Source organism: Chaetodon trifascialis, chromosome 11 (genome assembly GCF_039877785.1).
Source record: "Chaetodon trifascialis isolate fChaTrf1 chromosome 11, fChaTrf1.hap1, whole genome shotgun sequence".
Taxonomy (NCBI): Eukaryota; Metazoa; Chordata; class Actinopteri; order Chaetodontiformes; family Chaetodontidae; genus Chaetodon; species Chaetodon trifascialis.
Window position 1 is genome coordinate 25,326,228 of NC_092066.1, and position 26,827 is coordinate 25,353,054.

Genomic DNA, 26,827 nt, shown 5'->3' on the forward strand with positions numbered 1-26,827 from the left:
TGGATGCTAATCCATGGCTAATTGGTTTTGATAGAGCTCTAGAAACCAAAAGAAATTGTAGCGCAGCCTCTACCCTTGGACTGCACCAGAAGGGCAGTTACTTATACTGTTTTCTGTTGGTTAAAGTTTTTAGTCAACACAATGCATCCCTTCAAATAAAGTTCACTGTTTAAAGTACAGCAAAACCTCAAAAGTTCACAATTGATGAAACAATTTTGTTTAACTGAATTCATTTTCAAATGTTGGCTGTACTTTTAAGAACACCAGGCAGAAGGATAATGAAATCTGCATATATACATTTTGATTTTCATCTTTTTGAATAATTCTGTGAGAGAACTTGTATATATACCTCTGAAAACCCTGTGTTCTCTCTCGGACACAGACTGCCCTTACTAGGTCTTTTTATGTCTTGTGGCAGCATTGTAGGTTTTAGTATTTCCAGGCTCTTTGACAGTGATAAATATTTCCACTCCAGAAGGTTGTAGAATTGTATGATCCAGTGGAAGGTGACACAGTGGCAATTCCTGGGAGTCGAAGTAGAAGGTTCTGTCACTGAATAGAAGAATCATGAAAAATATCTTTCTTTCTTTCTTTGATTTTGGGTTACCATGTGCTGTCAGCAATTCGTCAGTAAAATGACTACACAGTGTTTATATATATAAAGAGAGAGAGAGGTTTGGGTGGGTGGTTTGGTGTATAAAGTTTCTGACTATGAAAACAGAAACAGTAGTTTGCTCTTATCAACATTCAATGTTGACTTTTTTTTTAACAGTGACCACGTTCTTCTCCTAAACCTAAAAGTAGTTTTTGATGCCTTAACTTAACCAAATGTAGACAGGTTTTTTGGGGGGGCACTGAATAACAGTCTATTTTCTTGTCTGTGATTGAGAAGCTGTTGCAAACATTTTACTAGTGATTTGTTTTAGAGTAAAAATGAATGTAACATCTTTTCTATTGGATAACAATTCTATGCCTAAAGAAGCTATAATATGACTAAAAATACCCTCTGATGTCCCTTTTGTTTGTTCTCTTGCAAGTGCACAAGGTTGACATGATACACATTCCTGCCAAGGGTTTCAGATTATCCCACTGATCCTCAAGTGATAGCGATGCAAAGAAATGCACCAATTCTCTGCTACTCCAACTGCTAGCAAACATACAGTTCATGGATGTAAATACTACAGGTGTCGAAATTATCTGAAAATCAACTTTGTGAATGTTTTATGTTACCAAGGAAATTCATCTTGTTTGTTAAACCTGTTGGGTTGGCTGTGGCTCAGGAGGTAGAGTGGTCATCCTCCTGTCAGAAGGTCAGTAGTTTGATCCCTGGTCTGGCAGCCGAAGTATCCTTGGGCAAGATACTGAAGATACTGAACCCCAAATTGCCCCCGATACTGTGCCATCGGTGTGTGAATGGTCAAAAGTTCGTAATGAGCTGATGGCCTAGGCATCGTATGAATGTGTGTGTGAAAGGGCGAATGTAGACTTGTGTTGTAAAAGCGCTTCAAGTGGTCATCAGACTAGAAAAGTGCAATATAAATACAGTCCATTTTCACACCACACGGCACCTTAAAAAAACAAAAAAACAACAACAAAAAAAACATGGTTCTTGGTGGTTTAGACATGCTGCTTCTAGAATTGGCACTGAAAGCTGGTATTAGACTGAAATCCCATAGAACCCAGTAAGGAGGCTCACCCTGTACTCATAATGTTGAGTCATAAAATGTAACCTTAGACATTGTAAAAAAAAAAAATAGTTAAATTAATCATCCATGGACAAGTACACATGACTTATTCTCTTATTAGAGCCAATTTGAAGCTTGAAAAGTCAGTTCATGTACTGATAAGGCAGTTTGGTCCCTGAATTGTCAAATTCATCCATGTAATTGCAGTAATTTGGCAGTTCTCTGCATTCACAATGGGAACATGTATAATAAACTCAGACAGAATGGCAGCCATTTAAGTGAAAATAGCATAACATGTGGAAAGTCATATTATCTTTTAGAGATAATGTGTTCACCCGGACAGATAGGAAAGAATGTTTTATTTGATGGAGTTCAAAATGATTTAGATGCTTATATTTAAACAGTTGAATCAACACATTATCGTACATGGTATTTTAGGGGTTTTGACGTAATTAAAAGAGAAATTACAACATTTTAATGAATAGAGATGCCTAATTTCCACCAAGAACATTGATTTTCCAGGTCTTGAGGTATTATTAAAGGAATGTGCAGCACAAGACTAATTTGATTAATTTCAAAATCCAAACTCCAACATTAATTCATTCAATATAAAACTGTGATCTAATTTTGTGTATTAACATGAAGCAACCTGTACAACCCCATGTAATCATTTCAAAAATAATTTCCTCAAGAACAAGGAGGAGCATCCTTATTCTCATACATCCACTGACTCCGTGCCTCGCCTAAATTAGTCTCTCAGTTTAAGTTATAAATTATGTATCCTCAGTCTTTTGCTATCATCATTTCATTCTAAATCAATTATTCTGTTCTCACAAAATAGAGAAAGAGGGAGAAGAAAAAGGGAATTGTTTTAGGAGAGGCTTCCTCAGCTTTGCTCTTTCACCGATGAAACATTTCTCACTTGCACATTGTTTATGCTTTGCTTGCTTGCTGATGAGGCTGGTGCAGCTGGCAGGTGGAGTGATTTAGATTGAAGGTAATGCAAAGAAATTCTGCAGGCTTCTTGTGCAGTACATCCAGTCAGTAAGGACAGAAAATACAAAACAAGCCAAACAACAGCCTTGCTGGCTCGACTTGTCAGACGAGCACATTCTTTGACAGGAGGATTTGGAGCTTTTGTTCGTTGCTGTTGTTCTCAAGTTTTTTCATCCTGAAGTATGCTTATTTGTTCATTCCAACAACACAAAAAGAAGAAATGGAGGTGACAAACTGATAGACTGCTTTAAGGTCTATTCACATGGCGTTAGTTTGACAGTTCCATCTGAATTTGCCATGTTCATAGATGGATCTGTGCAGGACAAGATGGACCGTGACAAATACATCTGGCCTATATTCCTTTCAAATATTCCACAAAAGTGACTAGTGCAGCTTAAAGAGACATGTCTCAGAGATATGCCTCAAGTTTTTTCAAATATCCATTGAAATATGTCAATATCTATTAAATGAATTGTCACAACATTTTGTACAGATATTCATAGTACAGCAAAGTGCAAAGGGCTTGCATTTAGTCTCTTAATTAATCATAGATGTGTTTTTGGATGTAACATGAATTAAAACAATCAGAATGTCTTCTCCCATTCCCTTTGAATACAAGGTATGCCTGCACCTGTCACACTGCTATTTAAATGTCAGATTTGGAAAGTTGGGGAAACGGATCTGCTCATGTGCAAAATGAAAGCACGCAAGCAGACTGAGAGCAGCAGGAATCTACCAAAGCTCCCTGAGGCTGAATAATGTGCCCATTAAATAGCAGGGAAATTCTTCACCATTGACTTTAGACTAGGTTTTTGTTGGTCAATGGTGCAATCGTTTTCTGCTGCTTTGAGATAGCAGGGTGCTTCACAACACCTCATTTTAAGATCAGCACACACATGGGCGCACAGATGAGCATAAGTACTTACACGAAGTGGGCGCTGGGCATGAAAATGACAACTGTGTTGGTCAGAAACTAGCCATGGCATGTGCACTCTGCTTTGTGGCAGGTGTAAGATAGGGCCTTAACCAAAATTAACTATGACTCAAATCATTAAATTCTGCCCACTAGTATGCTTTGTAAGCTTACTGTCAGTTAAAATGTTACTCTCCCAGCTACATCATCTAATTGGTAAAGGGGAGGGGTCCAACTGACTTTTGACAGTCATCTTATCTGACTCCATCTTATCTGGCTCCAACCATTTCAGCATGGGATTATGATGTGTGCTTATTTTTTGAAGCTAAATTAATGGAAGTTCAATATCTATAACTGAAAACAACAGAGCTTTTCAGCCCAGTTCAGGTAATTGTTTTGGCTTTACAATTACTTTTTGGTTCAGTCCAAGCACTCTTCGTGATTCATGTTTCCAACAGCAACACCCAGCAGCAAATTGGCTCTGATAAATCCACAAATAGAAGACAAAGTTGGTGGTCAGCAGGTAAAGAAAGTTGAACTGGAGTTCTGCTTGTGGAAACTAAACAAGATCTGAAGAGAGTGAATATTGGATTTTATGCGTTTCTAATACTCCACGTCGGTCAAGTTGTCTTTGAGTTCTTCTTGCTCGTGACCAGAAATTGCATAATGCAAATTTTAAAAGCATTTTCTATCCCCTGGTTCTTTAGGGGAATGTTGTATTTGCAGAGGAAACTGGGGAGACTGGGAATACACAGGATTGTTTTAATTAACCTTTTTCTTCCCTGCTTTGAAGCAGGCACAGAGAAAGATTTGACACTGGCTGCCAAATTGTCATCTGCTGGAATTTAACAATGGTACAAATGGAAAAATAAATACATCAATTTCTTTTAAATTCATCCAAAATTCAACAGTACACCACTGATTATTTCTACAGTATTATGATGGCTTGTATTGAGTTTGTAAGTTTCATAACATAAAACCTCATAACTGTTCTGTAGACTATTAAAATTGTACTTGAATGCATAAATTCCATATATCCCTTTTTTTTGTTAATTTGTTATTGTCTGAGCACGTCAGCTGCAAAAATTAGATACAGTTTGTACAAAGGCAACACATAAATGGTGTACAGGCTCCCATCTGTGTAATTTTGTAAAGTGATTACAGAGTTCTGTCATTCTGTGCAAACAGGCAATTAGCAGCAAGCTAAAAATTAGTGGGGTTAAAGCCACAAAATTGTTTTCTATCAGAGCTTGGCATTGACACTTGGACTACTTTGATAAAACAGTTCTCCACAATGAAAGACAGCATTTTTGAGAGATTGTTTCTTAAGAACAAGTTTGCTGAGTAGTATGATTTTCTTGAAATATATCAGAGAGGTTTCTGAAGAGGTTTCCTAAGAGTATGCCACTGTCAATTAATGTGTCCAGGCAGTTCTTACTCTTGTATGTTCAGTTTGTTTCTACTTTTGCAAGTGTTTTTGTCTTTTATTTATTTATTTTATTATTTATTTTTAAATAACCCTTTGATCATGGATTTCATCTTCTCTCTTTCAGGAAGTGCAGACCTTTGACGAGCCTCTGACCAAAGATTTAGCTATTCTGATGTCATCATGAAGAAAAAGTTCTGGCCATTGCGGATATTATAGCAGGTGTTTAGCACTAGTTTGCTGTGGACTTCACTGGAAATATATGGACTGGTTTAACCTACTTGCACTTGTGCGCATTTGTTTCTCTTATGAATTTCTCAAATAAATTCTAATGGTCCTCAGCTGTGGGAACAATGTTGGAAGGAAGAAAACCACCATATATTAAGGAACATCTGATGTCCGTACAAAATCAGTGAACCAGATTATGGAATTCTTTTTGATTTTTCTGAGGGAAATGGATGAAATGATTATTTGGACTGCACCATGTGAACTCTGCTTGCTATTTATTGTGAAAAGGACTGTAAACCTGTGTGTTTGAGTGTATTTGTGGTTGCATATAATTGTTTGTGTATTCCCACGGTGGTATGACACAGTGGAAGTGAGAGGAGAAGACATTTTCAGACCATTCTTTCTTTACAATGAGAGTTCCAGCCAGCGTGGCTGCAGTTTCCTGTTTTTGTCCTCTGGTGGTCTTCCTATGTGTTGTTTCCCAGAGTTGTTGTGGGACCGGGGTCGATCTGAGCCCTCACACTAACCCCAACCCCAGCCTATATGCTAATCCCTGGCACAAGTCACTGCCTGAACCAACGCTGCATCCAAGCTCCAACCGCGAAAAACATATGTCTCCAGTGAGGCCCAGCCAGCTCTCAAGCTCCAGTCCGAACTTATGGAGCAAGTCTCAGCTAAAACCTAGTCCAGACACCATGTCATATCTTACCAGCAACCACAGATCTAGCACAAACTTTCCATTGACCATCTCTCAGACCACACCAAGCTCAAACGCTAGACTCATTCTACAGCGTGTACCCAAACAGAGCTCTAATTCAAGGCAAGTGTTGGCATACAAATCCATTTCTAATCAGATAGCAAGAAATACCTCAAACAATCAAAACCGATCTTCAAAAATCAACCCCAACATCAATCCAAAACTAAAGATTGGATCACTGTCACAAACAATTATAAATACCAAATCTTACTCCAAGATCTCCAACCCAAACACCAGAGCATCCATCAGAGCACAGAAGAACCAGACCAGGTTACCTGACACAGACAAGGATTCTCACCATCGTCCCAAGAGAGGCTGGATCTGGAACCAGTTCTTTGTTTTGGAGGAACACATCGGACCTGAACCTCAATACGTTGGAAAGGTAAGATATTTTATTGTTTTTCTTCCAATGGAGGGCATAGATCCAAAAAAATCCATTTTATTTTTCTTTACCCCTTTCTTGTCTTTTCTGAACATGTGTTGAGCAGAGACAATGCACTTGTTGGTGCTTGTTTACTGCCTTTTTAAGAAGTAATTACTTGATCTAAGCTTACTTGTTAATGTCCTGTTGAAATAATTACAAACTTGGGAACAAAATGCAGACTACTTTTTCTTGTGCCTGAAATTTACGGCAGTGTTTAACTCATGCAGTGCTGGCAAGGCTGCAATGTGCTTTATGCAGTATTCAGAATACAGTTGTATGTATGTTTCTGACGCCACTACATGTAAAATTGTAAAATCTGAGTATGGCATTTTCCGAATTAACATGAACGCATTAGCAGAGAGCATTAGCATTAGCAGAGAGAGAGGGTGTAGTAGCATGAATAGCTTCCTGCCACAGCATTTTTGACACTACCACTAAAGTCACCAATATATATATATATATATATATATTAAACCTGGGTTTAACTGCTTAAGCAGAACACATCATGTCTGCTGCTGCAAGTGTTTCATTTACAAGACAAGGTGGTGCCAAATTCAAAGACGACAAATTTGAGAGAGGCTGTGTAATTTACACAGCCTCTCTCAAATTTGTCGTCTTTGAATGTGTGTAATTTACACAGCCTCTCTCAAATTTGTCGTCTTTGAATTTGGCACCACCTTGTCTTGTAAATGAAACACTTGCAGCAGCAGACATGATGTGTTCTGCTTAAGCAGTTAAACCCAGGTGCTTAACTACATGGGTAGAATCTTCTTAAAGCTGCAATAACTGCTAACCAACTAGAAGGTCATACAATAATTATTTGCAGGTTCATCACTAAAAGTGTCCTCTTTTACATTGTCACATTATTTTCACATAGTCGCTGTTGTCGTTAGACAGTTGTGAAAATATTGATTATAGCTGATTTAAGAAGGTGGGAGCTTTGTGCAAGAATGTGGTTGCATCTTTTGGTTATTATCCTATTGTATGATCTTTAATAATCACAATATGAGGAAATTTGATTGTCATGATTGAGCACTTCTGGCAAATCAGTCATTCAAGTACAGGTGAAATAATTTGCACATAAAGTATTATTGATAGTTTTTTTCATAATGAACGCTATTGTCAAAATCAGGTTTGTGCTATTGGGATTGAAAATGTGTTCCTACAAACAGAACACTGCATCATATAATACCTACTAGCCTTCAGCAGTTTGTTTTTATGCAGCCCATTTTATTAAGGTCATAGAACCTAGAATGCAAATAATTGTAGAGATGCAGGTTGAGATGGAAAATGTTGAATATTTTTCTGGAGGAAAACAGTTAGAGAGCAACCTCAGAGGAACAATCATAAAGAAAATATGCCTAAGACTATTATCCAGTACAGCCAATGTGGGGAAGTCACTTTCTGTGTGAATATGATGAACGGATTCAGTCCTGCTGTCTACACTGCACTATGAATATGTACGTTAAAATCACAAAGCATGTGTATGGCTCAGATACAACGGCTTATCCTTGCAAATGTCAATAATTTCACAGCCATTTCACACTCGAGCAAGACACAAAAGTCTATATGAAGTTGCCAAATGCTGGTTTTTACATTGCCCACAATTTGCACATTCGGTTATACATCATATTATAGCTATATGTTTGGTGGTTGAAGATATTTAAAGGGTTGGTAATCCAGTTAGTCTGAAAAGGTAGATACTGTAGAACCAATTTCTGCTGATGCAGCTAAGTGCATTTCGCTGGAGAAACACTTCTGTTTGTTTGCATCTGCTTATATTTTCAGCACAAAAAGAATAGCACATCCTTTTCACTTCTTTCACTTAACTCAGAGAAATACTCTGCAGTGGAATCATTTCACAATACAAACTTTAAACACACATGATACATCTTACATTTGACTCAAACATTTTTTTGAAGATATGGTGCCAGCCTGTTGTTGAACGTTGTTCAAAGTTTCTGGAAATACAGAGATACTCTACAAATAAAGAGATACAAATGACTTGGAGGTCAGTGTTCCTTGACATTTTAATTTTTTATAATCAGGAAGAATTTACAGGAACACAAATATGAACATTTAAAATATTTTTATTGTTAGCAATATTCTACTCAGAAGAAAAAAAAGGTTTTAAAAATGATTGAGTTGAACATTTTATGTATATTTATAATGCAGTTTAAGAGCAGACATATTAAAAAAGCTAACATCGCATTGTAACAATGTTGAACTGAACACAATTGTGATTTATTAAACATCTCAAGCAACTTAAAAGAATAAATTAAATTATCATACCGTACAGGTTTGCATTAGAATAAAGATGCCATTTTACCACCATTTTTAATGGATGCAGCCTTGGCCAGGAGGAGAGGTCATGAGGTGGTGTCCAACCTTCAACAGAGTTTGCGATCTTTATCCAGAGAACTCCACCTGATTGGTCAGCAAGTAGTGGTTGTCCCTGATCCTCTACCAGCACCACACAGGATATTGTTTCTGCTGTTTCCCCCAACCTTTGGGAAGCAGTTTTTCTCTTGTGGCCCTCCCTTGTACTTTTGTCAACAGATTCCAAACAGACTGTAAACAGCTATGTTCTACACCTTTTTTCCTGGCAATTCTCAACCAGTTGTTGGTATTTGGTCTTCTTTCTCTCTGCTTCTTCTTCATAGCCCTCCTTCCATGATTGGTGATTTTCTTTCCTTTAAGAGACCAGACAATGACTTGTGGTGTCAAGTTGTCGACAGTATCGCTACTATGAACTAGAGTTTTCTACCCAGGTCGACCCTCATATCCCATGCCAGGGTTGACTGTAGCAGGTTTTGTTTGGCTTCACTCTGAGCGACCAGCCTCTGCCCCTCTTTGGGAAAAGTCATAATGTTCAGCAGTGGTTTTGTTTTGGCTGGATGCCTCTTTGCCTTGGGGCTAAGGTTAGGATTAGGATGTCTGCAAGTGTTGTCAACACCTATCATACTGTAATGCCATCAGTATCTCCCTTGGATTAAAATAGTTTTGCAGCCTGACAGGATGTGCAGCATGATTCATTTCCCTCCAAATAGCTTGCAGAGAGGGTTCTTCTTCAAATGACTCCAGGCTCCATAGTTCAGCCCATGCCGTGGTTCTCTTAGGGAGCTCTAAACTTGTGCAGGCACTCTGAGTTACAACCTCAATGGATTTAGCTCTTACCCTTTTTTCTGGCTTTGTGCATCCTGGATCAAGGTTCTCTTTTCCCGAAGGTTGGACCTTAATCATTGCCGGAAATGTGAAGTTCCTAGGTCTTGTCCTCCAATGCAAGAATTTCCAATGATGTCTCTGGTCAAAAGAAAGCATTCTGCCTGGCTGACTGCAGTGTGAGTGGTCTACTTCCGCATGAATCTTGTTCTTATGCCAGCTTCCCTGATGAGTGGATCTTGGTAGTGTTCATATGTCAAGAGCAGCCTGCACATGGCAACTTTGTACTCCTCTACAACAGAGGACAGGGGGAGCTGGAGCTGTCCAGATCATATGTAGCCTAACAGCTGTCTTCCTTCCTCTCTTCTCCTTCAACTGTTTTCAGAAGTGATTGATAACCAAAGGTTGCCTGGGCAAAAGGTGGGTGGGAGACTTTAAGAAAACAGAAATGAATGAAAAAAAAGATTTTAACAACTTTAAATTTAAATCCTGAAGATATTCATAAAATTAAACCTTCATTTGTAGAGGTCATTCTGGATCAAATTACACAAACTGACCAGATTTAGCATTCGTTTGATACTTCATATTCTCTTCACTTTAAGTTGTTGTTGTTGTGTGACTTTGAGGCCAAAAAGTTCTGTATACCTGAAGGGGAATGCAGACTTGGGTGATGATTCTTAATGGTTTTTAGCTCTACAAGTGACCCCTTTGATATCATTTATCAATGTTAAATCCTGTTTAATGCTGTTTAAAAAATAATCGATAAAGGCATCAGTTTTCCATGTCAGTTACACACAAACAGTTTTCCTCAAATGAAATGCTGTAAATGCAGTGATATGAAGAATCTGACCAAGCCTTCAGTGCCAACTTATTACTTGGCCCTTTTCCATGTTGGCTGCAATTGATATAATTCTGTCACTACTCTATGGATAAGAATATGAAGTGAAGAGGTTAAACACAGCAGTAGAATCTCAACAACACTATATCAGCAACATTGTAAACTATATGGGTGCAAATGCAATTTAATGAATGAATGATATGCTTAATATCATATACATACCTGTTTTTTGTTTGTTTGTTTTTTGCAAATCCTCTGATGCTTTTCGAATTTCCCGTTTCTTACATATTTGAAAATCTACACAATACAATGAATAAAGTGACCATATAGTGGTTCATATTTCATTAAGTAAAATAAGTGAGAGGAAAAATAAATTGTCCCCCCCCTTTTGCACTGACAATAATAACAGAGGTTATAAACAATTTTTCCTTCGATAATCACTTGATCATTTTGCCAACTGATTCATTTTCAAGTCCAGCAGTTCACATTCAACACTTTAAATTACTTGGATATGCATTTATTTTTCTTCACACAAGACATAGTGATCCTGGAATTGACTGTGTTTGGTCTTGGTCTTCTTTAATTTTCTCAGTAGATGGTCAAATGGAGGGTCAGAACCTTGATTGTTAAACCATGCATCTGTGCTTGCTACTAGTTTTCACAAATTCTCAATCTCAGCACACAAAGTTCAAGTGTTATAACTGATGGTGGGAAACTGGAATGTGTAGTCATCATAGATGGTATCTTATTCGTCATCCTCTTTATGTATTTATTTGCGTAGATATCAGAATCAGAATTACTTTATTGATACCTAAGGGTAAACAAGAATAAAATTAGAATTAAAAAAAAGTAGAAGAGAAAAAGAAAGAAAGAATTATATAATTATATATATACACACACACACACACACACACACACACACACACACACACACACACACACATATATATATATATATATATATATATATATATATATATATATATATATATATATATATATATATATATATATATATATATATATATATATATATATATATATATATAGGGCGGCACGGTAGAGCAGGTCGCCAGTTCTCTCCGGGCACTCCAGCTTCCTCCCACAGACCAAAAACATGCTCATTAGGTTAATTGGTGACTCTAAAATTGTCCTTAGGTGTGAGTGTGAATGTTGTTGTTTCCTTGTATATGTTGCCCTGCGACTGGCTGGCAACCGGTTCAGGGTGTACCCCGCCTCTCGCCCGCTGACAGCTGGGATAGGCTCCAGCCCCCCGCAACCCCGGAAAGGGATAGGCGGGTATAGACTACCAGTTCCTTAGTCTTTGCCACGTTTATTTGCAGATGGTTCTGCTCACACCATGTGACAAAGTTGTTCACAGCAGCCCTGTACTCATCCTCATCACCCTTACAGATACATCCAACTATCGCAGAGTCATCAGAAAACTTCTGAAGATGGCAGGTCTCTGTGCAATAGTTGAAGTCCCTGGTGTAGAGGGTGAAGAGGAAGGGAGACAGAACAGTCCACTGCGGGGCCCCAGTGTTGCTGTGTTACTGACACACATACTGTGTGCACATACTGTGCGCTGATGAAAAATGTCAAGACCTACAGAGAGTGCAGTTTGTTTTTTTCTGAAACGTGGCTCATTACAAACATCCCGGATGCTAACGTGGAGCTACCCGGCTTCAGCACAGTCAGGGCAGACAAAGACACAAAAGCCTGCGGGAAGAGAAAAGGAGGAGAACTCACCATATACATCAACACAAGGTGGTGTAATCCTGGGCATGTAAGCACCAAAATCTCCATCTGCTGCAGGGACATTGAACCTACTGTATGGCTGTAAGTTTGCTTCATTATTTGCCCAGAAGAGTTTGGACACGCCATTGTCGTTATTGTTTACATCCCACCACGAGCTGACGCTCGTTGCCAAACTACGAACACAGCATCCTGAGGCCATTGTGTTGATCACTGGGGACTTAAATCACGTGACTCTGGACACAACGCTACCTGCTTTCTTCCAGTATGTGGACTGTAACACCAGGGGAAGTAGGACTATTGACCTACTGTATGCAAACATAAAGGATGCATACAGCACCACCCCGCTGCCTGCACTGGGGAAAGCAGACCACCACCTGATTGTGTTTCAGCCTCACTACAAACCAAGAGTGAGAAGGCTACCCACAACCACATGCTCATTCAGGAAGTGGTCTCCTGAGGCAGAGCAGGCTCTGAGAGAGTGCTTTGCAATTACAGACTGGGATGTACTGCAGGGGTCACATGGCGAGGACATGGAGGGAGCTGTGAACTGCACAACTGACTACATCAACTTCTGTATAAACGTTGTTGTTCCCTTAAGGACTGTACGTTGCTATGCTAACAACAAGCCCTGGATCACGAGTGACATCAAGGGCCTTCTTAATCAGAAGAAGAGGGCTTTCAAGGATGGTGAGCAGCAGGAGCTTAAGCACATGCAGAGGGAACTCAGAGTCCAGCTCAGGGAGGTGAAGGAAGGTGAAGGGAGTATGGAAGGAAACTGGAGCAGAAGTTGCAGAACAACAGCATGAGGGAGGTGTGGGACGGTATGAAGATCATCCCGGCTGCAGCTCGAAGCGGGGTGCCACCATCGTAGGAGACGTGGAGAGAGGGAACCAGCTGAACAACTTATTCAACAGGTTTGACCACCCCAACTCAGTCGCACTTCACAGTAGTACTGCACCCCCCTCCCCACCCTCTGTTCTCTCTCTCCCTCTAGACACCAGCACAGAGGAGTTCATCCCCCCACTCAAGATCACAGCAGCCCAGGTGTGTGGAGAGCTGAGGAGGCTTCAACCCAGCAATGCAGCAGGTCTAGATGGAGTATCCCCTCGACTGCTGAAGGCCTGTGCGTTGGAGCTGGGAGACCCCCTACAGCGCATCTTCAACCTGAGCCTGGAGCAAGGGAGGGTCCCTCAGCTGTGGAAAACATCCTGCATCATCCCAGTCCCAAAGAGACCAAAACCTGAGCAGCTGAATGACTTCAGGCCAGTCGCCCTGACATCATACATGATGAAGACCATGGAATGGCTGCTGCTACACCACCTGAGGCCACAGGTGAGCAGCGCCATGCCCTTGACCCTTTGCAGTTTGCTTACCAGGAGAAGGTGGGAGTGGAGGACGCCATTGTCTACTTGCTACACCAATCCCTCTCTCACCTGGACAGGGGCAGCGGTGCAGTGAGGATTACATTTTTGGACTTCTCCAGCGCCTTCAACACCATCCAGCCTCTGCTCCTCAGAGTTAAACTGACAGGGATGGGACTAGGCTCACACCTGGTGGTCTGGATTACAGGCTATCTGACAGGCAGACCTCAGTATGTGAGACTGGGGGACTGCAGGTCTGACACTGTGGTTTGCAGCACAGGAGCACCGTAGGGGACCGTGCTCTCTCCTGCCCTGTTCACCCTGTACACATTGGACTTCCAATACAACTCGGACAGGAGGAGGAGTACAGGACCAGGGAGATGGTGGTGATCTATCTATCTATCTATCTATCTATCTATCTATCTATCTATCTATCTATCTATCTATCTATCTATCTATCTATCTATCTATCTATCTATCTATCTATGTAGCTAGCTAGGTGTCCACCTGCATAGCTGTCAGTTTGTCACCCAGTAGAGCTGGACGAATGGTGTTAAATGCACTGGAGAAGTCAAAAACCACAACCCTCACAGTACTCGGGGTCCAGGTGTCCAGGTGGGCGTAGACACAGTTGTGCAAGTAGATAGATAGATAGATAGATAGATAGATAGATAGATAGATAGATAGATAGATAGATAGATAGATAGATAGATAGATAGATAGATAGACACTATGCCTCTATATATGATCTTCGGGGTGAGGGTATATGTCTGAGTTTGAATGACCTACCATTCCAGCAAAAATGTGCATAAAACACCCGTTCGTGGCATATGCAGAGAAAATTGAAAGTTGCTCATTATATTCATGAAATCTACATTGCCTGCTAATTTGAAAGGCAAAAACAAGACTGTTATGTTGGAGTGTTATCGATCTATTGATCACTGAGAGACATAATCGGTGAGTTGCCTCAATGTTGCACTAATTTTATTAAAGGTTGTCTGCTATTGGTGTTTATTGTGCCCCCTTTTGTGAGTGTATCTTGAAATGGTTTGCATCAGTCAATTCACAAGAAGCTTAGCTTTCAAACACTGCATAATATGAGTATAAATGTGAATGCAGCACGTATGTCAATAGATGGGAAGAACAATAAAGGATAACAAATTCTCCCATGGCCCACAGTTGGATCAGTAGGTTGGGCCATGTTTACGCTACGGTCAACAAAAATCTAAATGTAGCACTTTTGCTTTTGCTCTCATTTTTCACGAGTTGAAGTGGAAGTAAAAGAGCTAAAACATTTTCTGTGCACACAAAAGATGTGTTTCTCTCAATATCAAAATAAAATTTGTATTGAGCACTTCTCCTTTGCCAAGGTAATCCAACCACCTGAAACGTGGCATATCAAGATGCTGATTAAACTGATTCCCATTGAACTACAAACTTCACATGACTAGAGCTACACATATACATTTGTGTGTGTGTGTGTGTGTGTGTGTGTGTGTGTGTGTGTGTGTGTGTGTGTGTGTGTGTGTTAGGAAGGGGGGCATAAAACCAGTCAGTATTTGGTGTGACTATTGTGTGCCTCATGCAGTGCGCATGTCGTGAGTGCCCTGATTTCCACGGGCACCTACGAACCAAATTCTCAGATCCCCGGGATCACACAGACAGCAGGCAAAGTCAAGTACAAAAATATAACTGCTTTATTAGAATTTCAATGCACAATTTAAATTGGTCACAATGCAATCCACATACACTGTCACGCTCCGCTGGCTCAGGTAGGTTAATAAAGCCAGCCTAACAGTCCACTGTGTCCTAACCCCTCCTTTTTTAGGAGGGTAGCACAGGAAACAGCCACTACAAGAAATTAACCCCAAACATTACACTACATACACTTTGAAGGAATCACTGCACACCGATTGTCAATATTTTAAACCCACACAAGGGGCGAGACACCTTCGTTTCACAGCAAACAAAACCCAGTGAAAACCCCTTTACGGCTCCCACTGGCCACTATAGGGGAGTGTAGACAGTTAGTAACATGGATGGAATTTAGCGAGAAGTGGCTTTAATTGCCCATGCGAAAATTGTCCATGGCGAGGGCCATCACTGCTGTTCCAACGCTTCGCGATCTCCTTATTGTCCTCTTTTCTCATCAGGTGAGCTAATCAGTGGCCAGCCTCAATCTTTTGGCTTATTCATACAAGCTGTGAACAAAAGAGTACACCCCCCCACCCCAACCCCCACCCACAGTCTCGACAATCCCCCTAATTCCTCAATGAGTGTGTTCAATCCCCAATCAGCATCTGTGCCTGTACAAGGTCATTTTAGCGCAGATGCAAGTCCATAAAACACAGTCACTTTCTTCAACTGCTGTACAAAGTCTACTGGTGACATGCATGTGTCTAATGCAGTGCGCATGTGTGCCTTATGACCTCATCGCCTTCTCAGGTTGTTGATTGTGGCCACTCCTCTTCAACGGTTTTGTGAAGTTGCCGAATATTGGCAGGAACTGGAATACGCTCATGCACGCCGATCCAGAGAATTCTGGACATGCTCATTGAGTGACATGTCTGGTTAATATACAGAGCATGCAAGAACTCCATGAATTGTATACAGATTCTTGCAACATTGTCCAATTTATGATAATCATGCTGCAACGTGAGGTGAGGGTGGTTGATGAATGGCCCAATAATGGGCCTTGCGATCTCATTAAGGCATTTGTGTGCATTCAGTTCACAATAAAATGTACCTGAGTTTTCCGTCCATAGCTTATGTCTGCCCATACCATAACCCCACCCCCACCATGGGGCACTCTGTTCACAATGTTGACATTACCACGCCGCTGACCCACATGATGCAATGCACGCTGTCTGTCATTATGCCTTGTCTAAACATAGCTTTTTCTGTGTGTTTTGGCCCTTCATCCACACACAAACTCAGTTTTAGGTAACTGAAAATGGAGCTTTTGGAAAACTCCTTGTAGTTTGAAGACATTCAGAAACTTTGTTTGCAGTGGTGACATGTAGAGTGAGAAAACAGAGCTTTTGACTTGTACGCAGTGTTATCTCATCTGTTTCATGATCTCCTTTGTTTACATAAGGTGATTTTGTGCAGTGACAGACGTGGCCCAGTACTGCTGGTGCTAACCTTTCTAACAGGAGTTTTAACGTGTTCACACATAAATGCAGTTGTTTTTCCACTTTTTTTTTTGAGGAACAGAGGCATTAGAATGTGCTGCAGAGGTCACAGATACTTTATGCAACACTCCCATGGCACGGACCTCACGTACCAAGGTCACTGGTTTTGGACGAGACCCGGTCCACTATGCTGCCTTTGCCATAGTAGGATTCGTAATATAGGGGGTCAGACCTCTACTAATCTTCCAGTAGTAGTTTTCAGGTTTCTGATTAGCCAGCGTGGCTTTAAGATTAGGATTATATTGCCGCCTGTTGTTTAGGCATGCTCTTGACAGTACTTCAGGTGTGTTTTTACCTTCTCATATGGACAGGATTTATTTTATTATTATTTTTTTTTCCAGAACGAAGGAGGAAAAACCCTGTTTTAAGAAATACCTTTGTGCATGTGGCCTAGGCATTGGACTGTGTCTAGACAGAATATTAGGCCAGGAGCAGGACAATTATCATGGTACTGCTAACTCTCATAACTCTGTGTATGTATGCATACACATGGTGAGTGGCCCTTGGTTGGTCTGTCCAATGGCCAGTTGGGACGCATGAATGCAATGAGTCTGATCTAATCTGCTTTGACAGTGACATTGCGTGACATTGACACTGCACTCTTTATGAAGGTGAGGACTTGAGCTGGGACTAAGACCTTAGGGGGTTTCTTTGTGTACGTGTGTCTTTGCGTGTGTGTTTGTGCGTGAGGGTATGTTATGTGGTTGGCTCACTGAAGGTGGAAACAGATGTGCTTAAGGTGCAAAAAAAAAAACACACATGACGAAAAAGCGAGGTATACTGTACACACACACACACACACACACACACACACACACACACACACACACACACACACAGCTCCCTGGGGCACACTGAGTCATTGTTTTTCGGGTGCTGTGACGGCTGAGCTACATTTTTTCTCACTCAGATGAAGCCTTGCTTTCTATTGATTACTCTGAGCACAGCAACAGGGAGGATGAAGTGCAAGCCTGCCACCTTCTTCGAAAACATATTCTGTGCACGCACACACAGGCACACAGAAACTCATATATTGTGCATCAACTTTGACTGATGGAGATAGCTATTCTGCTCAGAGGAAGACGGTGGAAAAACAGGTGAGGTAAGGTGAGAAATGAATTGTATAGGATAGGAGAGAGGAGCAGAGAGAGAAGCCAAGGCAAAAATAGGAAGACAAAATGAGGTTAGCAAAAGAACAGTGAGCGAGAGAAGATGAAACTTCATCCTCAATAAGCCTGCTAGATATGAAAATGCATGTAAACAAGAAGCATTCGCACTAGTGTTCTCAGGTCATTCTCGCAGACTCCTAAACAATATAAAAATGACTAAACGTCTTCTTCAGCCTCTTTTGATTGGCAAACACCAAAATTGTAGCAGCCCTGTTTTTTAATAAAGCTGGACTCAAAAATGAGTTGTCAAACCCCTGTGCATGAGTAATTTCTGTACTGTGAGACACAAATATTAAATCACTATTTTATGATGTTGTCTGACAAAGCAAATACAAGTACAGCTTATTGATTGCAGCTGTACCTTTCTGCAAACCATGGATATGTTGAAACTTCCACTCTTTATGTTTCAATTTGTATGTAGTGACAATGCTGTGGTCAAATATCCAGGTTTGGAAAATATCAGCAAGTTGACTTTCATCTTAAAATAAGGTGGACTGTGTTCTGTATTTGTCCTGTACAATATCAAGTATGAAAAGATCAAAACTGACGATGTGCTGGTCGTCTCTCCCTTCCCCGCCCCATCTGTCTATCGGCTCCAATTTTTAAAAATGACTCACAAATACAAAGTATAATTAAAAAAGCTTAGTGTTTTCCTATAACAGCTGTTTTAATTTTTCAACAACATTACTCAAACAGGAGGAAACAGTGTATTTTTGGCAGACTATTTTCAACAGCAGATTATTACACATTTGATGCTGTAGTGAGTATTTTACAGAGAATTGACTGCAGTTGACAAATATTTTTCTGGACAGCAGTGAAGCACAGTGGCAAAGACAAATAAGATATTTCTGGCTTCGGATACACACACAATACTAACACAGTGGGATACATACACAGTCAGTCATTTCAATAAGACCACTGCATTGATATAGCAGGAGTGCTAATGTACAGGGCTTTGTCTGCAACAAGCTGGCTGAACTCTGACCTCAGTGTCATCACAGTGGGTTGGGCACATAATCACACATTCCTGGCAGATTATATTATAATGTCAGTGATGTGACTTTACCTCAGCTGTTGCAATGGATGACAAAATAATTGCAGCTGTGCTAAATAAAGAGTATAGTATTATAAAGCACAGGGCTTTGTTTTGACGGATACACCTTTAAAGAAACCAGTGAATCCTGCACACTTTTTTAAACTTTTTAAATTTTGTCTTTCCATCACTTGTACTTAATTAATATTTCAGTACTCAAAGCTCCATCATGTTAAATTTACCCTAATGAAGCTAAGGCCTGAGACAGCATCAACAAAATGAGCACAAGTGATTGTCAGTGTGCAGGATTCTTTGATGTCCTACCAAGACTGTGTGATCCTACACACCCATCAGTGCAACAGCTTTGTTGTAATTGTTACCTTTTGGCCGATACTCAATACTAATGGCTCCAGTATGCCAACTGGGCTCTCTGCATTGTATTTAATTATCTCACTGGTATCTGATGCAACATTCCCCCACCATTGCAGCCCTGTTTTAACACAGTACTGTATTTGGTCTGAACACCCACTTCGTGTGGGTGCACTCCAAGAAGAAGAATTACTCTCCTTGGGGGAAATAAAATGTTTTCACTCCATTGTTAGGCCTGAAATACACACATGCACACACACATGCACAAAACATAAACATGCAGTTGTGGAGAGATGTTGGAGTGATGGGGCTCCCACATATTCAGAGGAGTTCAGTGCCTTGCTCAAGAGTACCTTGGCAGTGCCCAGCCCTCTCCAGCTGTCATTGCACACCCCATACTGAATGGTCCATGCTGTACTTGAAACCATCCCATCCAGCTCCCAAGTCCCCACGGACTGACCTACTGCTACCCCATGAGGCCAAACAACAGAATAAAATGTGAGAAATTGTGAGGAGAAAAGAAGTGATGACAAAGGCAGGAGAGGAGTGTTGGGCAGATGATGAGAGGCCAGGAGAGAAGGCAGAAGGGATGAAAGGAGGGAACATGAAAGGCCAAGCAAGAAAAGTGGAGAGTGAAGGTGAAATGAGGTAAAGAGAGGAGAGGGAAGAGGGATGATGAAAGGAAAGGAGATGAAGTGAGGCAATAGGTGGAAGAGCAGGAAAGTAGAGAGGAAAATGAAAGAAGACTTGAAGGAAAGTTGTGTCTAAAAATTCTTTTCGGGCAGTAAATGCAAGACAGCTACCTCTGAATCCTGACAGTCTTCACACCACCTGTGAAGTACAGCCTCATCATGCTGTCACACTCTCCTGGTCTGCCGCGCCATTTCAGCTTTTTTACCCTGTCCCTCTTACTCCAGACTTAGGAGTGCCAGCATATCAGTAGCCAAGCTATGAAGAAAAATAAAAGAGAAATTTGCCAGGTGGCCTTGAACCTATCCTGTCTTGTTATTCCTTTATAACCTCCATGTTCAGTTAATCAGACTTCACACTTCTCCTCACACATGATTGAGCCTGACTGACATTCATTGGAAAAGTCTTCAGAGTGACACAAGCTTCTTTGATTTCTTTGGCCACCAGGTAGCCCACACAATGAATAACGGCACCTTCATATCCAGGTAGGTCTCCTTGATAACACCCTTCACACCATGAACTTTTTCTCTTTATTCACTGAGTTGCTGTGATTTCATTATTCCCTGCAGTGCCTGAGGTGAGGCCAACATTTTTGAGTCTTTGAATGGCAATAAGAAGTAATAATACAGACAGGCAGCCACAGCAGCTGATAAATGCTGATCTTTAGATTGAAATGCCCAAGGATGTTAACTTTATTCTTACATAACAATATTAACTACACTCTGTCTCATTCGGCTACGAAACTGTCAGAAAAGGAACTTTAGTTTCATAACACTTACACAAACTTAAATTAAATTAAATTAAAATTACATTAACAAGAATAACACAAAAGTAGACAAGTCTTTTGTTGACAAGTCAACACTAGTGTTGGTCTAAACCTGTAAGGTAATACAGTTAAACATGTATTAATCAGTGTTGTATACAGTATATTAACAGTGAATCAAATGACTACATTTCATGCTACACATAGCTCACTGTGTTGCTTATATGACATATTCACTTTTAGGTTCAGTCTCGCTGCTCTCATTAACATTTCTAGCAGCAGTGAAAAAGCTGTTAACCCTACTGTATCTGACTGTAACCTGACAGACAGAACAGGCTAGGCATGTTTCATGGTTAATATTGTTCTTGTCAAATTTTCATGTTTCAGCTTGAAAAATAAAAAGCCGTTCTCCCCTACAATTTGTGTGGCCAGTTAGTAATCTAAAAATGATTGTATTAGATAAATTAAAAGATGTGCACTAATATAAGTGTAATTTACAGCTGATTAATTCTGTCCTTCAAGCTGCCTGTTTATTAAATAGGGGTGGGCTTAAAGGTGGGCTGAGGCTAGCTGTGTGGAGGCAGCCTACTTAAGGGTGTGCTCACAGCAATCACTGCAAACTGTGGTTCAATACAAATCCCCTACAAATCTGTGAAGGGGACCACACTAGATTGCCTAGCCTCCACTACAAGCTGGTGACCAACTCCACTAGAAAAGCTAAAAAGAATAATCAAAGCAATACAAGAGCACAATACCAGTTGGTTCAATCTAAAAAAAGAAAAAAAAAAAAAAAAAAAAGAAAAAACACGAAAAAACAAAACAAACAAAAAAAAAACACCTAGCCTCACAGTCAGGCACTCAAGGAGAGTAGGTGGAATTGTGCCTGAACTCTACACAAAAACTAAAACTAAGGGCAAAACAGCAGCTGTTTGAGACCTAAAATACAAACAAATTACATGTTAATTATGAAGTTTATAACATGCATTGCACATTAAATGTGAATAGGTTATAACATGATAATAACACACCCACACTGAAGTTAACACAGCCATAACATACATGCTAAAGTTAATAACCATGCTATAACATGCTAACAACAAGTACCTCAGATAGTCGTACTGAAGAGCTCAAATAATCCATACCAATAAAAGTGCATTGACAAAGCCAACTTGAGAGGACAAATGTCCAGATCACTCAGGGCAGACAGATTACCATCGTCTCGTAGCACCTATGTCCAGTTGGACCAGAAAGTTGCGTTAGGGCACTTACTCTTGTTGTTCTCTCCCATCTAGAACCTTGCTTGTGATGTATGAAAATCTCATACATATGTCACTTTGGATAAAAGCGTCTGCCAAATGACAAATTGTAATTGTAATAATTGTACCAAGACGTCAGGAAAGCGGACACTGATATGACCAGACAAACAGGAAACTAAACCAAAAAGGACTTGAGCAAACAAATACAATTCAGGTGCAAAGTCCATACTAAAATATTAAACCTATAAAACAATCAACAGCATCACCTACCTCAGAGTCACATAGAGAGGACCATGTGGCATCAGACAGAGACAAGGCAAAAGGAAGCCATGATGCCACAGGTGTTTTTAAAAAACCCTCAGTCTGATTAGGGGGCTGGACGAGGGAGGAGCTGATCTAATTCCATGTGGGTGCGTTTGCAAACCAACAGGAGTCATGCAGCCTGAACACCTAGTGTTCCTGTTACACCCACAAAGCAGGAGAAGGCTATGAGAAGAGAGCAAAGTATTTTCAGACCATTTCCTCAGTTAGTAATGTAAGTTGTTAACAAGAAAGGTGAAAGTCAAGTTTAGGTCTGGAAGACCAAGAAAACTCTCTGAGAGAAGTGTTCGTAGGCAAATCAAAACCCCTGTATCACTGCAAAAGACCTTCAGGAATATTTAGCAAACTCTAGAGTGGTGGTGCACTGTTCTACTGTGCAGAGACCCTGCCACAAATATGACCTTCATGGAAGAGTCATCAGACAAAAAGCTCCTGACAGGCTTTTATTTGTCATATATCATGAGAGCTCCCAGTCAACCCTCCAAGCCCCTGTGATGCAGCGAGAGGTCTGTCTTTAACATGGTTAGCCAGTAATCTGGTTTGGGGCTGATACACGTAAACATCATAACTGGAAATGAGAAATTTGTGTAAGGTCATTCATATTTTATGAGAACCCTTATTTTGATTTCAAGCTCACTCCAATATTAAACAGGACACTTTGGCATGGAAATACCTTTCTGCTTTCCCTTTTGCTATCACAGTCTTGTCAAACTCTAATTACTAGCAATTGGGATTATCATTTCTGCCCTCTGTATTAAAAGCTAGCTGTAATTGCTCTGTCAAGAGACAAAAATATTCTTTTAAATGGTTTATTCATGACAACAAGCAGAGTCAATTACATTTCAAAGGCTGATGTAAATCCATTAACATGAGAAATACTGTACGTACAAGAGTCAGGGTTAGTATATGTAAGGCCGTACAGCCATCAATCCAATCATCCTTACTATATTAATTACTGCAAACATGACATCACATTGGTTACACACACACACACACACACACACACACACACACACACACACACACACACACACACACACACACACACACACATCCTTCTCACTAATCCATGCTTTCCCTGACTAACAGGGAGTGATTTTGTCAGATGGTTGCAGTACTGCTGTATAGCTGACCTTTCCATCAAGCAATGTACTGTAATTCGGGGTTAGTACAGCACAGACAAGGATACAGAGGGTTTGCAGTCACTGGAAGGAAGAGTAGAAATATTTGGCTTGCTGGATTTATGACAGTGCAGTGCACAAGAAGAGAGATCAGTCATTTTATCATAGAAGCTGTATAGTTGCCTGCAACATATAATGTTGACATTGGATGTTTCTGCAAAAACCCTCACAGTTTTTCAACATATCTGTGCATGGCAACCATAGTATGTTAAAGGTTGCAGGATGATGACAATTGTCATCTCAAAATCCTAAGACAAATAAAACATTAATTACAGGTCTGCTATAGGACGCAGTCTCTGGTGTGCTGTGCTAGAGTTGCATGTGTTACACACCTGTCCACCATCCCATTCTCCACACCTTAGCAATATACATGGAACATTACTTCCTGCAGTGATACTCAGCAGTGCCACTGGATGTAAATTCTGCATTCCACATTCATCCTATATAAACATATACAAATTGCTGCAATGTCTTCCCAAGAAAAATGACAACATCGAGTGCCCCAAGATGATATTTGTTTACATTCAAGTGACAGATCCCTCTGGAAGTAGTAGAACATGATGATAGAGCAAAAAAGTCTGCATAAGTCTGGTCAGGGTGGGCTGATGGGTCAACAATAAATCAGGTTTAAAGGAGACTCCCATTTGTGAGATCATAAAACACTTCTGTGTGTCATTCTGGAGAGCACAGACCAATGTTTTTGTCATTTAATTTGGAGGAGGTTCCCTGTCCTAACTTTAAATTGACTTAACTTAAATAACAGGAATAAATATAATTGATTTGGGTGTGCAAACACTTTTTGGACTTTGGTTCCATGTGCCCCACGTCTCCTTTTCTGTATTGCTTCAGTGTAATGTTTTTCTTCTCCATGATGTCTAAAATACCACAGCAGGTAATTGTAACATTGGAGCCTAAGCTGTGCAGTCAGTGGCATAGATGACGTAGGGTTGGTGGGTTTTGTAAACCCATGGGCCCTCTTGTGGTCAAACTTTTTATTTTTTTTTTAAATGTAATGTCGCCGCGGTTGACCCACGCAGCTGCAGGTAGCTCAGAGTGTAACGTCAGACTGGGTCGCTGCATTGTGTTGCATATAAGGGGGGATACGAGCGCCCCCTCCCAATTTGAACTGATCCATGCGTCTATTGATTGTGATTGGCTCAGCCGCTCAGACAGCGACCGTTATTTTTCTGGAAAAAAAGAAAGAAAGAAAAACAAAAAGCAAGGTAGAGGCAAAGATGCTTAAAAGAAAGAAGCCACCAGAAAAAGAGATGTGTGGTGCAGATAAGCGGAGGGCAAAAAAGAAGAAGAAGTTAATTGAGGATGCAGCCAAATGCACAAAGCTGACAGATCTGTTCTGTCGTGGCGGGAGCAGCCAGGCCAGTGACGACACGGGTCCGAGCAGCAGCACAGCCACAGCAGGTAAACAAGCACTGTCTGCGGTAACACGGCGCTATCATGACCTCAGACTTGAGACTAGGGTTGTCACAAGAACCGACACTACCGATAATCTGAACGCAACCGAACCTGGATCCACTCCAGCTGCTTGGTGTTGCCACAGCCACAGGTGAAGCCCATAAGCATGACACGCCATGTGTCTTTCTCCGGTCAGTTGTCATGGGAACAAGACGCTCTGACGGTGGTGCGCATTTAGACCATAATACATCCATGGTTTGGAGCAGAGGCAAACAAACGTGTGTGAATATATAAAATGGAGCTGAAGAATGAAACAATACGTTGCAGTTCAAGTTAAGTTCATTGCAAATGACCTGCACCGGGCCTATCCGAACCTTGAAAAATTATATAGGATCTATCCGACTGTTCCAATAAGCAGTGCACAGGCAGAGCTTTCAGGCACTTTCAGTCACCTTAAACTGATCAAATCATACCTGCGCTCAACGATGAGTGAGTCTCGTCTCTCAAACCTGGCATTACTTTTTATTGAGAGAGACCTTACTGAGAGAGCCAACTTTAACGATGTTGTTGAGACATTTGCTACGATGAAGAAAAGAAAAACAAAGTTCTAGGCTAAGTCAAATCGTGGCAGAAATGCAAAGTTCTCAACTCATTTATTTTGTATTTTTTCAATAGCCCTTTTTGCTGTCATGGAGCTGCACTTTTATGTTAACCAACGTTTACTGAAGTTATTCTTAGATTTCTATGCCTGGTGGTGCGATGGCACCTTGAGTTGTTTATTGGAGCCAAGTTTTATTTTGTGTATTGTATTGGGAAAGTGTTGATATGCCCGTCACGGGAGTGTAATGGCACCTTAAGTTATTTTATTGTAATTTTATTTTGTGTATTTATTTGTATCGGGATTGTGTTGGGAAAATGTTATTTATGTGTTGTTATTTATGTTATGGTGGTCATGTATGTCATTTATTTATTTATTTATTATTTTGCCTGTTTGTATAGGGTCTGGGGAAAGGGTGGGAATGGATAGCAATAAAACAAGGCAGCTATTTCAATTCTAATCACTGTCATTCCTGGTGTACTTATTCCTGGCTTACTTATTCCTTACTTTTTTGGCTTTTTTCTGTCCTCTATTCGCGTGTGCAATGTCGGGCCCCTTGGACCTCAAAACCCATGTGGAATACAGCCTAGCTACGCCACTGTGTGCAGTACTTGTCAACCATCTTACTATGAAAACATGGACATCAAAAAACAAAAAAATCAAAATACAAGAAAAATGTGGATGTTGGTGAGTTCACCAATAGTAAAGGTCAAAGTCAAGACTAAAGTCAAAGACAAAGTCATGACCGTGCCTTTGTAAAACAATGTTATATCCAGGTTTTGAGAGCAAATCTAAGGCCCCCTAGGGAGGATCTATGCATGGTTCATCCCCATAAGACCCAGTTTGGATGGCATGTTTAACTGCTAATTGTTAATGAGTGGAAACCTGCCTACAAGTGCTCATTCAAGGAAAAGCACTTTTAATACTGTGCAGAAATTTATATGTAAATAAGAAACACATACTGATGACAAAAGTAAAATCCAGGAGTCAGTGTGTTGACAATGCTATACTGATACAAACCTCCAGAACAGTGGTTCTCAGCCTTTTTTGATGAATGCCGATGATGAATGACCAACAGGAATTACAGGTGAGCAGAAGACTGGCAGAGGAATGGATGGGTGTACAAGCAGATTGAGCCAGGGTTAAATACAACTGCTGATTAGGTGTAGATGAGGTGATGACTTGCAGGTATGAGAGGAGGCAGGGCTGGAGGGGCTGGGCCGGCAGGTGCAGCCCACAGCAAAGACCTGAACAGACAGGGGAAGACAGACAAGACCACAAGGGGGCAAGGA

At 40.6% G+C, this 26,827-nt stretch overlaps 1 protein-coding gene across 1 annotated transcript in view; it reads left to right on the top strand.

The window, feature by feature from the left end:
* Positions 1 to 26,827, top strand: part of LOC139338461 (cadherin-18-like) — a 252,805-nt gene that overhangs the window by 15,581 nt on the left and 210,397 nt on the right. Inside the window, exon 2 of the mRNA XM_070973476.1 lies at positions 5,148 to 6,387. Coding sequence (XP_070829577.1) covers positions 5,659 to 6,387 — 729 coding nt within the window. The 5' untranslated portion in view covers positions 5,148 to 5,658. The remainder of the gene's footprint in view (positions 1 to 5,147; positions 6,388 to 26,827) is intronic.